Raw genomic sequence first — 16,055 nt, 5'->3', positions numbered from 1 at the left:
CTTCTAGTAACCAAAGCTCAACACAAACAAAATGTATATTCTCCGGAAGGTTTTTATTCTAACTTGTAGAAATAAAATTATTGTTTAAATCTCAGCATAATAAATTTTGTCTCTCGATTGAAAATTATTTATTAAAATAAATAATAATGCCACGTAAGGTCTCAATTCTTGCGATCACGTACGGTATGATTTAAATTTCTCTATTTTTGTTCTAAAAAATTATATTAAGTTTCCTTTCTGAAACTCGTACTCACTGCATATTTCGATATCGTCAACTTTAAAACAAAGTCCTATTACACCAAAGGAATCGATCTTTGTGTCCGCTATTTTTGATGTCTCTGGGCGTGAACTGCACGGAATAATGGCTGCCTGTAAGCATCTGTATCTAGTCAACCATTCCTAGACAGTTTTGGAGGTAAATGCCTCAATGACAACAGTATCCCACCACCTTGACCTATAAACTGACGCTTTAAAATATCACGTAGAAGTAGATGGCGATACAGTCCCAGGATATACACGGCTTAGCTCAATGGCTCCATCGTCAAGCTTTTCAATGCCGTGTTTCTGCCTCGTCAGAGTAACCCTCAGTTGTGCTGGAATCTAAGGCTGGATTGCTACAATACAGCACAGTTTTTGGTTGCATCTTCAGCTAGGAGATTCGCCGTTGATCTGAGAAAATGAAAACAAAAAATTTAATTGTCGGTTGGTTCGTTGATAAAAATCCATAAAGACGTCGGGGAAATATTCGTCCTGTTGCCAACTGGGACATCTTGATCTTGACTACAACGACTAACGTTTCATATGACAACAACAACGAAAGCTTTTTTTTGGCTTTTAAGGTCGAAGGTACGTCAAAATAACAAGCATATCATGGTCGTCTTTCAAGGCTAGATTGTGGTAAGTGCAAGCATACGAAAAATCGTGTATTAATTGTGGGAGATAAGTAAAAGGAAAACAAACTTGTTCCTCTTTCTTATGCTTGCATGCTCGTATTTCAGGAGTGATTATATTTATCTTAGAAGTGGCACTGAACCGGAGCGAGCTCATGATCCCAAGATGAGCACAAAAACGCCACATCACTGTACGTGCGTTTGTTGCCTTGGGCGTGTCCTTACAATTTGCTCGCTCGGGCCGAGTTTTAGTGTCCGTTGTCCATATCAGCGAGTTTATTTTAGTAAAGAATCAATGTGGAATTGTCGGGATCAAGGGGAGTCGCCGTAAGGGGAGGTTCAATTGTACCTGTTGAGTGTCAAGTGACTTTTCACAAGATGACCTGCAGCAAGAGCGGAGAGTAATGACAATTCTCCAGCGAGCACTGTACTGCACACGACTTGCGCCAATCTTGTCGCATTCTTGCCAGGCTCAGATTTGTTAGCTCCATGAACACCAAGCATCTACGAGACAGAATGATAAAAATGAATAGAGTGTATACCGGCACTTTGGTGTACCATCAACAAAGGTTTCTCATTTAGCTTCTTTCGCTATGGTACACCAATATGGCCGCCATGACATTGTCATTTGAATCTTTAGGGATTGCTTACATATGCTCAATAAAATACAGTCAACCAACTAAGAAAAATTCTTAGCAATTTTTCAGATACTGCAACCTTAGGTAAAATTGCGTAATATTAGGGCCGGTTACTCCAACAGATAACATAACCAGAAGATAAATTCTTGGTCAGTGGAGAAAACATTCATTCACACATCTTTTATCCTAACGTTCGATTGTCAGGGAGAGGAAAGAGTTCGGGAAATGTAAATAAGATTAACAAGACCTATTCGAGTCTTGACATTGTTTCGACAAACTGTTCCGTAACCTAGTTTAATGGCCTTAGGTCCCATGAGTCTCCTGTAGCTCAGTGGTAGCGCATCGAAACTAGTAATCGGAAGGTCCAAGGATCGACTCCTGATAGGAGCACTCGGATTTTTTCCCGAGTATGCCTGCATCACTCACTGAATAATACATCATTCTCATTCATTCACCAGGCTTAAAATATACCATCACATTTATATCATTGCGCATATGCCATGCACACATTGGCATTCAAATAGTAGCAGTATTCATATTTCGCTACACCAACCTTGAGGCAGGCTGACTGAGGGCCAAGAATGGTCCCCCCTCCAACAGTACCAACCTCTAATGACGGCATCGTACAACTGAACAGAAGAAAGAAACATCAGAAGTTTAGTTTTAATTGTAACACCTGAACAGTATAAAGTTTTCGATGAAACAAAAATCAAACTTGATGGGATGGTAAACAGGACAGAGAGGTGATCTGTAAAAACAAACTGGTGAGGTTGTGCACTATTGTAATTCTCACCAAATTTCTTGATGATAGCAAACCGCATAAAAGTTAACTGCCCTGCTAGCAAAGCGTTTCTTTCTGGCAAGCCGTTTAGCATGTACAAAGTCGTTCGCGCCTCTGGCATTTCGCGTAGGATGTAAACAAGCCGACTACACGAAAAACCAGAACGACTTCGTAAAAGACCTGCCAAAAAGAAACGCTCTGCTAGCAGGGTAGAGTTGACATAAGCACACAGGAAATCATTCCCAAGGCAAACAAGCAACATTGTACTACCTGATGTACAAGTCTTCTTTTGTTGGTCCACATGGCTCAAGTAAAGTTATACAATTGCTGCTAGAAACACACTGCGCAGGGTCCTACGACAAAGATCAAAGCACTGTTTATCAAGGTGATGAATTCTAATAACCGGATAATTTAAAACTCAATGTGATGGAGTGCTCAATGTTGAACGCAAAACAAGACATGTAGCAGACTTCCGCTGTTAGTCTTGAACACGAGCTACCTCAATTCAAACATCTCGATATTTCTAGTACTATCAGCGGACCGTTATGTTTCTCAAGGATAGTAAAGCGTGTGTGGTTGACTCGCTTCAATAAGGGACTTCTCGTCGTCTACGGTATTTCTAACAGAAACTTGAATCCCATGGATACTGTTAATCTGACCATCTCAAACTCCTGCTTATTGTTTCCTTTGAGTATTCAAGGTTGTGGGAGTCTACCATAAAACTGTTAATTTCTTCCAACGTTTTCAAAGAGAGATTTTTGTAAAACGCTTTGAATATCTACAACATGACCAAATAAAACACGCCGAGAGTGACTGTCAATTTAAAGAACACTACAACATAACAGATACGTTTAGCAATTCGCAAATTACCTGCCCTGTTGCTATAAATATCGCCGTCACTATATTCGCTGCATGAGCATTGAATCCTCCAATAGCTCCAGCCATGGCTGAACCAACAAGATTTTTACTAACGTTGAGTTCTGCAAGTGCTGACACTGTTGACTTTAGAACCTGAAGACAAGAAAGAATCTTACTGCTATGAAGAACGCTGCGTGTTAAAGATGATATACCTGTGCTACTATACACCAAGGTCCACATCAGAAGAGCATAACGGTAAGATAAGAAATGCCCGATACTCCATTTAATTCCTTGAAATCTTGTGATTTAAGAATTACATGAATCACTCCGCTGAAATTTCACATCCACTAAGGTTGTGAAGCAGAGTGCATGTGGCGTTGTGTCTCGCGCTTTCGTATTACACAGATTGCTAGGTTATAGTTAAGCTTGAGGCACGGATGCCATGTTTAACTGTCTTCAGGCATACAATTTATTCCATACCCAAGCAATATGCCAAGGGAGGGGAGGGGAAGTAAGGGAGACATTAGGAAACCACAGAGCAAAGACAAAAGACAACATCACTTCGAATCAACTGTCCACTCATCCCTAGCTTCGCGAGGTTTTGCGAGTCACGTATTTCTAGTAATCCTCTAAGGGGGCTATTAAATTTTAAGAGGCAAGGTGGCTAATGGAATTTGAAGGGTGGGATGCATATGAAAAAAATTGGCATCAAATGGAGAGCGTGCTCAGGTAGAAAAACAATAGGAAGTGTAAACTATTTTCCTTTCCTTTTTTTTGTGGGCGGGGGGATTGCAAAATAGACATGGAACTTAGGGGGGAGGGGGGGAGTTAAAAATATTGAATCCGTGTTTACCTTATTTACAATATGCCCTGGTACAATAGCCTCACAGACAACAGATTTCCCTCTGCCTTCAATCCAGTTCAGACCTGTGGCCTTCTTGTCTGTACAAAAGTTTCCACTCAAGCTTAAAACTTCCATGGCTGGAAAGTGTCCTTGCAAGCAATGGAGAGCCTTCTCTGTTCCCTAAAGAGACAAAATTATTTTTTTTAAAATTCTGATGTGCCGGTGATACAACAGTACGCTACACACTAAGCGGGAAACATACTATGAACTGGGAAGGTGATCCAAGGGACAAGAATGTGTGGTGCTTTACTGTGCTTGATATTATGTAAACTAACATTGATACAAATGAATGTTGTGCTACTAGCACTGAGGACACAAATGATGGATTAGAGGATTAACTCTACAGTGTATGTGAACGCATGAATTTCCCACTAAGCGTTAGCTCTAGTAAGGAAATGGGAGAGTGCACAAGGCAAAGAAAAAAATCTCCAACCTCGGCAGGAATTGAACCCACGACCCCCAGATTTGAACACTGGTTGCCAAACCAATGACCATGATTCTCATGTTTGTGACGATTAGAATAGGCAAATCTTTTCTGACCTCATTGTTTACATTTTTCCTCGTTAGCGTATGGCTTAAGGGGGGGACGTAACCTAAACGCCATTTTCCTCATTTTTCCGCCACTTGACATGGCTTAAATGGAAATATCTCGTTCACGTTTCAAGCAATCAAAAATCTCTATGCTCAAAACGTTAATCTATGTTGTGGGGTGTTTTGTGAATTTTTGAGTGATTTTTGGATATATTTGGTAGGAGATAGTTTTCTCGAAGGATTGGTAAAATTAAGAGAAATAAGAAATATTGAAGATTTAGTGAAGTTTTAAAATTAGAATAATCAATTTGTAGTTAATAATTGATAGACAGACACAGTCCAGTAACAACCTGGGGTGCTCTTGCGTGGGTATCAACAGTCTGTTAGTGTTCCAAAAATCATTTTCTTTCTTCTATCCTTTCTTAAAACCTCTTCAAATTTCATTCAAATTTAGGTTAAGTCCCCCCTTAACTCAAAGAAGCCGTGGCCTTATATATGAACTAAAGACAAAAGTTAAAAGAGCTGATAAAGTTGAGCAATTTGTGCAATTTTGAGCTCTTTGCAAGCGATATTGAAGGTAGTATCAGCCATAAAAAAACTGCAAAATTGCTGGGTGGAAAAAAGTTAATGAGCCTTACATTCTCTGTGAGATTTTGAGTTTTTAGAAGAGAATTCCTCTAAAACCATTCGATGTATTGGGCTCAAATTTTTAGAGAAAACTGAAACTGTTATGCCCTTTCAATATTCGGAGTTTTTATTTTGTTAATGAGGCAAAAAGTGTAAACAAAGATTCGCCTATAAAATAACAATTAAAATATTATTACTACAAATCAAGGGTTCCCTTCAAGAAGCACTGTTCAATCAACTGAGTGATAGGCTCTTACCTTTGATACCATATTCATGCCCATAGCATCACCAGTTGTGGCTACAAATCTGACAAATAACAAACGACCAGCGACAACACTCTTCACTGACTGCAATCTGGCAAATCTGAAAGGAAAGGTAAACAAAGTTGCTACAGGTAGGAAACACAATACAATGAACCACCAACCACAGTGCTACTGATATTGAGAGACAGCCAGTTGATAACAAACTGCTAATCTTAAGCTATCATTACAAACTATGAAGACAAACAGCTTTCGTAACACAACATAATGGATAAAGCTCCTTTTTTTTTCTTCAGTGCCATCCAGAAGGAACTGGGGCAAATCCATAAAACTTTTACATTATTTTGTTAACTAAATTAATTTTGCAAGTGCGGTTTATTAAAATCATTTCCACCTGTGGATGTATTTTAGTTGCAAATATAAAAGTTTCATTGAATCAACCTCTTGAGTACAAACCTGCTTGTGCTATCAAAAACTTGTTTGATTTCCATAAAATTCCTCTCCTTTTCTAACCACAGTTTGACATCACTACAACAAAGATCACGATCCATTGATTAGCTCTTAGCTCACTAAACTCTAGGGGTGAGTTGCATAAAATTTAACATGGGGCATAACTGCTAACGCCAGACCTTCAGCCCAGTCTCATTCAGTATTTTGACGCCTGACAATAGCATTTACACTCACTGTTAAGTCTTATGCAACTCGTCCCAGGGGATTGTATGTTTTAAGTCATGTCTTGTTACAAGTGTGGGACTGTACAAAGGTGACAGCTCAAAGTAATTCTGAAAGGCATGAATTGTATAAAAATCTACCTTGCAAGTAAAGCTGAAGGAAATCTTATGACTGGTCCTCGTGTCATGCCATCACCAAACACAGAGCTTCGAACTCCTCCACTCAGCTGAAACAAATCAATATTATTAGTTAATATTATTTGACTGCAAGCATGCAGACAAAACATTGGACAAAAAAAGCAGCAGCATTTGATTTGACATAAAAAACAAAGCTACTTCAAAAACCATCTACAACAGAAATCTTTTCCCCATTGATTTCCCTTGTGGCTGTCTAAAAGTTTTGTTTTATCATTGTGATGTACAGAAAAAAGAAAAACACAGCTTTCATATTATTCACACAGATTCTTGTAGTTTTTGATATTCTGCCAGTCCTTATGACTTTCTTTTTAGTATTGATTTTATTAAAAACCACCCAAGAACCAGCTGACTTTGCATTATATACTTACAGAACTTCAAGCAATGACACTTCAAAATAATCATGAATCACATAAGAATTTAAGACACCCACCAATAATGCTCGGCATCCCCGATTAGTGCTTGCTACAAGACATCCTTCTGTAGTTGCCATAGGAACGTGATAATTCTCTCCATCTAGCAGCAGCGGACCAGCCACGCCGACTGGAAGTGGCATGTAACCAATCACATTTTCACAACAAGCTCCGACAACCTGAAGCACAAGCAAACATCTATGAAAAGAACAAAGCTGAAAACTGTGTTAAGTCTTACGAAATTGTATTTGACTACCAGAGAGATTGAAGAAAAGTGACGAAAACCCCTGTCAATGATACATTATTTTAGAAAATCTACCAAAAATAGCACACATACGCTGGAATAGTCAAAGTGGTCACAAGGAAGGTCCACCAAATCTGTGGCAGCTGGTAGCTTCTTTGACACCACATCGCGCCTGCAAAATATTGTTATGGAATCTGTTAATATCACAGTACATATGCCATCAATTTTGCGATTGTCAGCTGTGCATCTTTATCTTGAGGCCAACACAAGTACAGAAAAGGCCCAAAAGGCAGGGGGGAATTCCTTTAGTTTGTGACTGGCTGGTTTCCTTATACAACAGCCTTCTTCACAGCCCTGATAGATGAGCTAATCACAACCACACAACTAGAAACACAACTTTTAAGGCTGTATGAAGCTGCTTTGATGTTTAGATTGATAATGTAATTTAAACAAATTACTCAACACAGAACTTTATTTAGTGGCAAGCAGATACCTGATCTTGACAGCCCTTGAGGGATCATTCAAGACTTTCTCAAGCTGATGTCCAGGAATGGTTTTAGATTCAACTAACATCTGGATTTCTTTGTCACTCAAACTAAACACTCCATCCTAGGAAAAAGGAAAGAGGTGTAACTAAAGGATAAAAAACTGCAACTTATTGTAACTACTGAATAGCAAAAGAAAGAGTAACGTGTACGCACAATCAAGAACATTTACTAGTTCTAATTAACTCAGAATGAGTGTACTACCACCGGATACTATTGCCTTTTGTTGTTGCTTATTAATTTTTTCAGTCATAAATTATTGCTAATTTATTTTGCAAACCACCAATAGCTCATTTTAAGTGTATTTGACACAAACTCCTGACACCTTGTTTGAACATGAAATAATTATGAATAAAATGGGATGAGCTATTGGAACTTTGCTTACTACAAAAATTACATATAATTTACTTTAATTTCGATGTATAGCCTTATCTAAATCTGCGTTATTATGTAAAGTTAAGTTTTCCGTTTTCCAGCATGTTTGTAATTTACTGTAATTTTTTTTTTCCGTTATGTTCTCGTGCTCGTCTTGTCCCGCCTCGACTAGCTTTGTAGCTATTTGCGGGACAAGCCCTTTATATAATCTGAATCTGTAAATAAATATTATTGTTGTTGTTGTTGTTACAAAGGGCTTTTTTTTTTATAAGTATACCTACATGCATAATATTACCAAATATTTAAAAGAACACCTCATTCAAAAAGGCGTTTTGCCTTTCCTCCATCTCATGCTCATCATCATCGATACTAACCTGTGACCTAAGTGAAACTAGGAAAGTAGTGAATTACAAGACAGGTTTGACGTACTGATTGTTTTAAAATAGCCTTGCACTCCTCCAGACTTCGTTCTTTGTGCTCCACTCTTGGTGGACTGCTGTTAGTTCTCATAACCTCTGGCGGATGCAGACTGTCCTCACTTGGCTGACACTCATTAGACAAATGACCTTCGCTTACTGTGCGTCTCCTCTCTAACGCCTTATTTTTCAGGCTTATGCTGGACTCTTTCCAATATGCTTCGTTCATTGTTTTTGTTCTTGTCCTTGAACTGTTTTCTGAAGCAATACTCCTTTCACTTGTAAGATTAAGTTCTTTAAATGAAGCACATAGTGCTTGTTTGTCAGTATTCTGGCTTGAGCAAGCTTGACGACAACCATCAAGTTGGTCAAAACAGTCTTCAGCAGAGGAAACTTTGTTGTCTGTAACTATTATCCTTGGTTTCTTCTCAACTTGGTCATAAATTTTCTCCTCTTTGTATGTTAAGAAGTATCTAATTGCAAGACCAACAGCAAACACTGCGGCTACAATCTGAAAGAAAGAGTCATCTTCAGCCATCACACAACTGGATAAACTAGCTTAAAAGTAAATTTGTTTCTTCTAAAAACAATTCATGGTTAGTGTATATTGAGGCTAACAGTTTGGGATTACTGACTTTTTTTTTACAATGTGATACATGATACATTTCTTCTTAATGCTCACTTTCTACCTTTCCTAATACAGCAGATTTTACCAACATTTTAAAGCATCAATTTGTTCCCAAATAATGTTTTAGCCAGAAGGGCGTCCAGGCTCCCTATGGACACCCCCTGTTGGGGAAAATTAGATTTTACTGACAGATCAGTAAAATATTGTTAATGGAAATATGTGACTCTTGTGAGCTACTCGTTCTCAGTGAGCCATTCATGGCACACTGTTATCAAAGGAGCTACAGTGTAGGCATGCTTCCAAGGTCAGCAAAATTATAGTTTCGCTGTAGCTTAGCTCGCAACATTAGGGCTTTGTTGGATTTGCATTGGCCGAAAGTATTAAAGATGCAGTGTCACTCATTTTTGGTGCATCTTTGAATGGCCAGAAAATATATTCTTTTCACTTGACATGTTAAAATAATGGCCCAGTTTTGTTAACAATTAACTTACTAGTGAACAGAAACTAGCATTAATTATCTGTGGCTGCGGATGGCTTGGATGGAAATGGATAGCAACCAATTTTTTCAAGTTCTTCTTGTGTATTTTAGAGAAGTTGCTAAAAACTAATCATAGTTAATTCTTCCTTGGAGAAATCACTTAATATTTTCTTCCTTGTGCTCTAAGAGCAATTATTTCATGCTAGCAAAAAGGTTGTTTATCAACTATTTAAAATAAGCAGTTTTGACCAAAATACAGCAAAATCGTTGTGGCAGTGCCCCTTTAAGCCCTCATTCATTACTTGATAAGTACACGTGTAAACTCAAGCTACTATATAGTACACTGTACAGCTTAAACTACTGGCTAAGTAAGCAGACATTGTCTAGTGATAAAAGCCCAAGCAAACTGTTCAAGGTTCAATTTGCAGTTCTGTTGTGCAGTGTAATCAGCATTTGCTGTCAATTTCTCAAACATAATCATTTAAAAAATGTACAAGGAACATTGCTCCTTGGATGCCCAATTTTCAATTTATGGTTAAAAGCCTGTTCCCAAAGAAAGAGCTCTGACAAGCCTGATGTATGACTGCAAACGGCACACTACACCCCAGTTCTTGATAATGCCTCTAACTGATTCAAATAACGGACTGCAAGTATGGAATGTTTGCAGAAAATTTCAGATTTTGTGTCAAGGGCAAATCAGTAAATTAAAGTACAGCTCTATCAGTGTTTGATTATTTTTTCAAATCAAACTGTTTTTCCTTTCCTGATCTAAAATGTTAACTGGTTTTTAAACCAACAGTAGTTGAAAAAACTCAAATTCTACCTGCTCAGTATTTCCTGCTAAAAACCTGTCAGGAGTAAAAAAAAAAAAAGAGTTAATCAGATTTGAAGATAATAACATAATAGCAATTCCAGAGAAAGTTGAAACAGAAAAATCTAGAAAGAGGTGGTCATCTGGCAAAATGGGCATTGCAAATCATCAAAGAACTTTTAGCTAGTTAAAATAACAAATAACATAATCTTAGTGACCTTCTACAAGGTTCTGCACGGTAATTAAAAACTAAGAAAATTTAACATTGGAAAGGATTAGGTCCTAAGAGCATTTACCAGGTCTTAACATAAACTAAAGACATGCTTCAAATCTTCTAGATAGATCGTCCATGGTTAAGTTGTTTGAATAGTAAATACAAATACCTTAATGTAAAAGAACTGGTAAGGGAGTAAGTAAACCGGGTCAATGAAATCAGAGGAAAGAAAACCACTTAATAAATAGATTAGCTTATCATAGCCTATTTTCAAAAGAAAGACTTTTTTTTAAGATAAATTAAGTTTAAAAAAAAGTTAAACCAATAATCGCATTTAATCTCTTTGGTCCTTTAAAATGAACAGACAAAGTGAGACAAGTTATTTGTTTCAAAAACAGCTTAAGGATGGTGTCTACTAATACGGAAGTATTTTTGTGCAGTTTATGACTGTGTGAAAAGCAGATCTTAGCAAGGGCTGATGGAATCCAAAAAGAAAGTTGGGGGTAACCACACATTTTTTTTTAGAGATATTAACAACAATTATCCCAAAAAGCAGTACAATACAAAGCAATGTATGGCTTTTTTTTCCAAATTGAAGCTTTACTATCTATGAAAAATGCATGGTTACCCCCAATTTTCTTTTTGGATACCAACAGCACTTGCTAAGTTCTGCTTTCTTCACATAGTTTTAAACTGCACAAAAATATTCCTGTATTAGTATGCACCACCCAAAGGAAACCCAAGTATCTTGAGATGCGCAGAGCGTGTGCGCAGTAACAAAAGTAGGTACTGTCCTTAAGTTTAAGACAGGCTATCTTTAATTCTCTAGACAAATAACTTGACTGTTTGATTTGACCCTTCAGTTAAGGTGAAAAGGAATAAGAGCATAAACTTGTTATGGCAGATTGATCAGTGTTTTCTTTACCTCCTAAACCAGCTATCTTCAGCATCACTTGATGTATCGTGGGAATTCTCATAATTTCCACTTCTCAGCATAAACCAACGATGCACATGAATAAGCATCAAGCCAGTAGACTAATAATTCAAAAGTAAAAAGACATTCAGTCATCTGTAAGTAGCGCATTGCTGTTGAATAAACTTTTCTTGCACTGAGCACTGGCAACCACAAGTCAAAAGTAATCAGACAAACAAAGCAACATTGCACTTACCATGATGAGTTTGACACCCTGTACAACAGGATTTGGCTCCAGATCCTCAACAGGAATGTCTGTGGATTCTAACTGCCATCTTGGACTGTCATGCCCTCTTCCAGTACACAGCTGAAAATTTTTAACAAAAATGTTGCTGTAAGGAGATCTGCAAAATGGTGACTTTGCACTAACATAATATTACACTGACATGGTCTCCAGCACAATTTCAAAAAAATAAACAACAGGCTTTGTCGTTTAAAAACACATAGCTTACCTCCAAAAACAAAGACAGACAGGCTGGGAAGAAAGTCATGAAGATGACATAGTGAGTAACGAGAGACAAACACCCAAATTGACAAATGGTTTCCAACTCTTCAACTCCTATAAATTAACAAATTTAAACAATGTCAGTGTGAAATGTAACATTTAGCAAACTTGTGACAAGTTCCCAGCTTATCAGGGTTAGCTACTCTGTAAAATAATTACAAAAGAACATACACCTTATGAATAACAATTTTCAAGGTTTATTAATGGTAAATAGTGTCTATCCATCAGCTTCTTCAGTTTACTTAAGGGCTGAAGAGTAAAAAAACTGATTTATCAAAATCCTCATCTGTTTGATTGCTTTTGGCAAAAGATCCAGAATGCTTCATAATCTGGGCCACCTTGCTCAAAAGCCGATTAACACTTATCCCTGATTAAAAGTTAATCAAGGTTTTCATCTTGCTCAACAAAAATATTTTTAAAAGCTGATTTTAAAAAAGGTAAAGAAAAGTCTACGTCAAAACTGAAGCGTAGAAAAAGTCTTTTGGAAAAATGCTTATTGATTAGTAATTAAACTTGAATCAAAGTTCTTGCTAACTTAAGATTTAAATAATTAGCTTAATCAGGCTTTGAACAACTGTACACAGATGGATGTTATAATCTCTTTTTAGATAATAGAAGAGTATATGATAAATTTATTTGGGAATTACCCACCGGAGGATTCTAGGGTTTAGGATTAATCGTATAGCATATGCTTTTATAGCCAAACTTCATGACAAGTAGGTGAAACATAAGAAAGATAAAGTATTCAACAAATGATAAGCATGGGTCAAAGAAAAAGTCTGTTCCCAATGGGAAATACTTTTCATCCAAAATGATGTCTAGATTACAGACCTTGCAATGCAACATATTCATAAGGGATATCATTCTCTTGTCTGCATTCAAATTAGTCCCACAAGCTTTGTTCAAGGTAAAATATGCTTTTTGGTTTTTGAATTCAAAAATGAGGTTAACTAGTGAGGCTAATTTGAATGCAAACAAAATAATATTAAGATGTCAGCCATTTTGGCATAGGGTCTATACATAACTGTTTTCTACTTACTAAGCGTAACTAGAGAATCACCAACCTGAGAGAGTTCCAATACCAATGACTAATGCTCCAACCAGGGTATTAAGAGTGATTGTGGGTCCCAGAGAAGAAATGCTCTCTGTTATTCTGTTGTGTACCACATCCTATGCACAAAAATCCATGTTTCAGTCCATAATGAAACATAAAGATTTAAAGAATTCCCATTCTAAAGTTTTCATCCTGAATATATGCATACTTACATATGTAGCTGATTGAAGAGTGTGTTTAACTAGTGAGCTAGCAGTATTAAAATCACTCAGAAGAAAGAAATATGGCAATGCCTCCCTGCAATGGAAAGAGAACCATTCTGTCAGTTAACAATAAAAATGGCATGGAACCTGTTTTTCTGCTACACTCTATTTACAGGGTAGAGCGTGGAACTACCCGATGCTTATATATAACTGAATTATTTGTCGAATTGCACTGGTTAAAAGGTTTATTGAAGCAACAGGGTAAAGACCTTTTTTGCTTTAACTTCCAAATATAAATTAAACTCAATTATAGAGAATAATGTCAGGAAGAAACCTTGAAATGACAAGGATATATTCTCTTAGTAAATAACTAGGTCAACTTAGGTAAGCCATACATATTTATCTCTCCACAAGCGATTACCGGTAATGGGCACAGAGGTCACACCTGGTTCTGTATGCAGAGACCTCAATGCCATAATTACAATATTATTAACACATCAAGGGTCATAATAAAATTATTATATTTCCTTACCTAACAACCCAAACATCCCTGCCATACAAGTTGGCAACAACAGAACTGAAAACTATACAAGAAAAGATTGCAAAGACAGATACAAATCCTGCAAATAAAAAAGGAAATAATTTTAGTATGTGGGTTACAAGGAAACAGCAAACAGTCAGGATTAAGGGGTTACTGAAACTATTAATATTATAGGCCATTATCTCAAAACCAAAGATCAAAGTTTGACAGGGGAAATTGCACTGACACTGCAAAATGTTGTAACATTAGTTGCCAGCTTTCGGGATGGAGAGTATATCAAAATGCACTTGCTCTTAGGGAACAAATTAAAACTACAGTATGCACTGAGGACCATTAACATCTTCTCATCCTACCTAGCACGTATGAAGATCCTTGGTGAATCAGCTTTTTGCATTGGAGATAAATGCACACCAGTGCAAAGAAATAACTTGTAGGACCCACATGCAAACCAGCTGGTAAAGAAACCTGTCAAAGACAAAAATGTGACACAGACTGCTTGCTTGAACAGAACTGTCATGTGAATATTAATGGTATACACCGCACTGAACTGAAAATGCAGACAGACATGAGAAGACTGATGGCTGATATTTCCTTCAAAAGGAAGCAATGGATTTTCTTGAATTGGGTGGTGACACTTGAATAAAACTTGTGTAAATTGAGATATAGAGATTATTACTCTTTGGGAGAACTTTGACCTGCTCTTCCTCTCAAACTAAATATACTGCCAATTATAAACGATTTTAACAGCTGTTATTTCAAGTTTGTACATGTAATACTGAGAGAAGGGACAAGTTTAATTCAATTAAAAATTTCCCCAGAGTGCAGACACAGGACATAAATTCCTCCAAAACTAATGTTTACTTTCTAAGTCAATAAAACATTGCCTCTTGGTTAAGCCTGTATGTTTTTCTATAGAAGCACACAAAATTGAGCAGAAATTTGATAAAAACAGTCTCAAGTTTCTATACATCTTTCCCTCCAAAGTTCTGTGATGTATGGTTCACATTATTCTTTTTTCCGTTAGAATATTATGACCTGTAAAAAAAATTGTTGTTTCAATACAGATAGATATAAAGCAATGTGCATATTTTACCTGAACAGAAGCTGCAGTTTGGTCGAGCTATTTCCCAAAATATGTTCACCAAATTGTCACTGATCTATAGACCTTTGGTCATTATCAGGGAGCCTGTTCATTTCTGGAATTCCATTTTTAATTACAATAAATTATAATTATTATTGCCTCTTTTTAGCACTAGCATCTTTTAATCCCTCTGACAATTAACTTTCATTTTAAACTCCAACCTTAAGTTTATAAACTAAACTCATTACATGAAATGACTCTAACTTTTTTATATATAGTAGAACTTATCGTTTATGCCCGGCCCCTGAAGCATTTTGATTGTGGCTTCCTTGACTTTGCCTTGTATGGTAAACTAATCATTTGGAAAATAGTGTGGTTCTGAAATCCGAAGAAAATATTTGGACGGAAAAAAGGCCATTTAATTAGAGCATATTATCTCTTTGTGCTGGTCTGACAGTTTCTTTTAAACAGATAACTTCCAGGGTGTGTATTTACACTACAAATCAAGTGTTTCCGTCGACAAATCTCTGTACCAAACCGCAGGTAAGAATCAATTTGTAAGATGATTTATAGTATTCAAGACATTTCCGTGGAGCACATTTGATTCATTAGTGTAACTTCCTCAGATCTTAAGTGAAACCTGGTACACGGTAACAGGCTTTGGGATACTTAAGCATGCACGTAGACAATACTGACAACTCAGCTAATTTGTAAACTGGTTCATAAAAGGTTACGTTTTTGTCATCAGTAAAATTCAATCGATCGAGAAAATTGTTTCAATAGAATATCTTCACGACCTTTTGTAGAACTTAAAAAAGAAAAAACTCAAGACATAAATAAAAGATCAAAGAAAAGATCGACCTTCTTTCGTCAAAATACCGTAACTCACCTTCTCGCCGGGACTTTCAGTTTGCTGGATTGAAAAGTGAGTAGCATCATAGATGTTCAAAGTTAGCAAGCACACAGTCCCAGTTATACAAACTAACAACACCTCTACCGGATGATAAGCACACAGCTTCCCATGAATATAAAAAAGACCAGAAATTCCGCTCTGTGACATGATAAATTAGTCAAAGGAAAGCCAAATGATTTCTACTTCCACTATCGCGTTTAGCTTAGCGCATTTATGTGGTAGACGGAAACTGCTAGGTTACAAAGCTGGTATGACGCAACCTCTAATGGGGAGGTCTGATGCGATATTTATGGGGTTGTCAACCGG

The 16,055-nt window shown here is 37.0% G+C and overlaps 1 protein-coding gene across 1 annotated transcript; it reads right to left on the bottom strand.

Annotated features, from left to right (window-relative positions):
- Nucleotides 1-34: 34 nt before the first annotated feature.
- On the bottom strand, nucleotides 35-15,983 carry LOC146468133 (3-hydroxy-3-methylglutaryl-coenzyme A reductase-like). The gene is made up of 22 exons (XM_085124960.1): nucleotides 15,726-15,983; nucleotides 14,109-14,220; nucleotides 13,747-13,834; nucleotides 13,224-13,308; nucleotides 13,022-13,127; nucleotides 11,905-12,011; nucleotides 11,649-11,759; nucleotides 11,405-11,514; nucleotides 10,278-10,302; nucleotides 8,362-8,859; nucleotides 7,506-7,621; nucleotides 7,106-7,184; nucleotides 6,789-6,947; nucleotides 6,302-6,387; nucleotides 5,946-6,017; nucleotides 5,487-5,592; nucleotides 4,021-4,191; nucleotides 3,180-3,320; nucleotides 2,580-2,662; nucleotides 2,082-2,157; nucleotides 1,240-1,394; nucleotides 35-669 (listed from the first exon to the last, which is right to left on the bottom strand). Exons 1-22 carry the CDS (start codon nucleotides 15,894-15,896, stop codon nucleotides 615-617), a joined length of 2,712 nt encoding a protein of 903 aa, XP_084981086.1. The 5' UTR covers nucleotides 15,897-15,983; the 3' UTR covers nucleotides 35-614.
- Nucleotides 15,984-16,055: the final 72 nt, after the last annotated feature.

This window comes from Pavona decussata, unplaced genomic scaffold (genome assembly GCF_977016875.1).
Source record: "Pavona decussata unplaced genomic scaffold, jaPavDecu1.1 SCAFFOLD_133, whole genome shotgun sequence".
Classification (NCBI taxonomy): Eukaryota; Metazoa; Cnidaria; class Anthozoa; order Scleractinia; family Agariciidae; genus Pavona; species Pavona decussata.
Note: the sequence above shows the minus strand (reverse complement) of the source record. Positions and strands in the feature narration are given on the sequence as shown.

What these genes read in the sequence shown, in the direction of transcription:
- LOC146468133 (XM_085124960.1), bottom strand. Translation starts at nt 15,896, where the DNA reads ATGTCACAGAGCGGAATTTCTGGTCTTTTTTATATTCATGGGAAGCTG. An exon ending in GAAGATAGCTGGTTTAGGAG is followed by an intron (nt 10,303 to 11,404) that starts GTAAAGAAAACA and finishes TACTCCTGACAG; the next exon opens with GTTTTTAGCAGGAAATACTG. An exon ending in AAAGAAGACTTGTACATCAG is followed by an intron (nt 2,158 to 2,579) that starts GTAGTACAATGT and finishes TCTTCTGTTCAG; the next exon opens with TTGTACGATGCCGTCATTAG.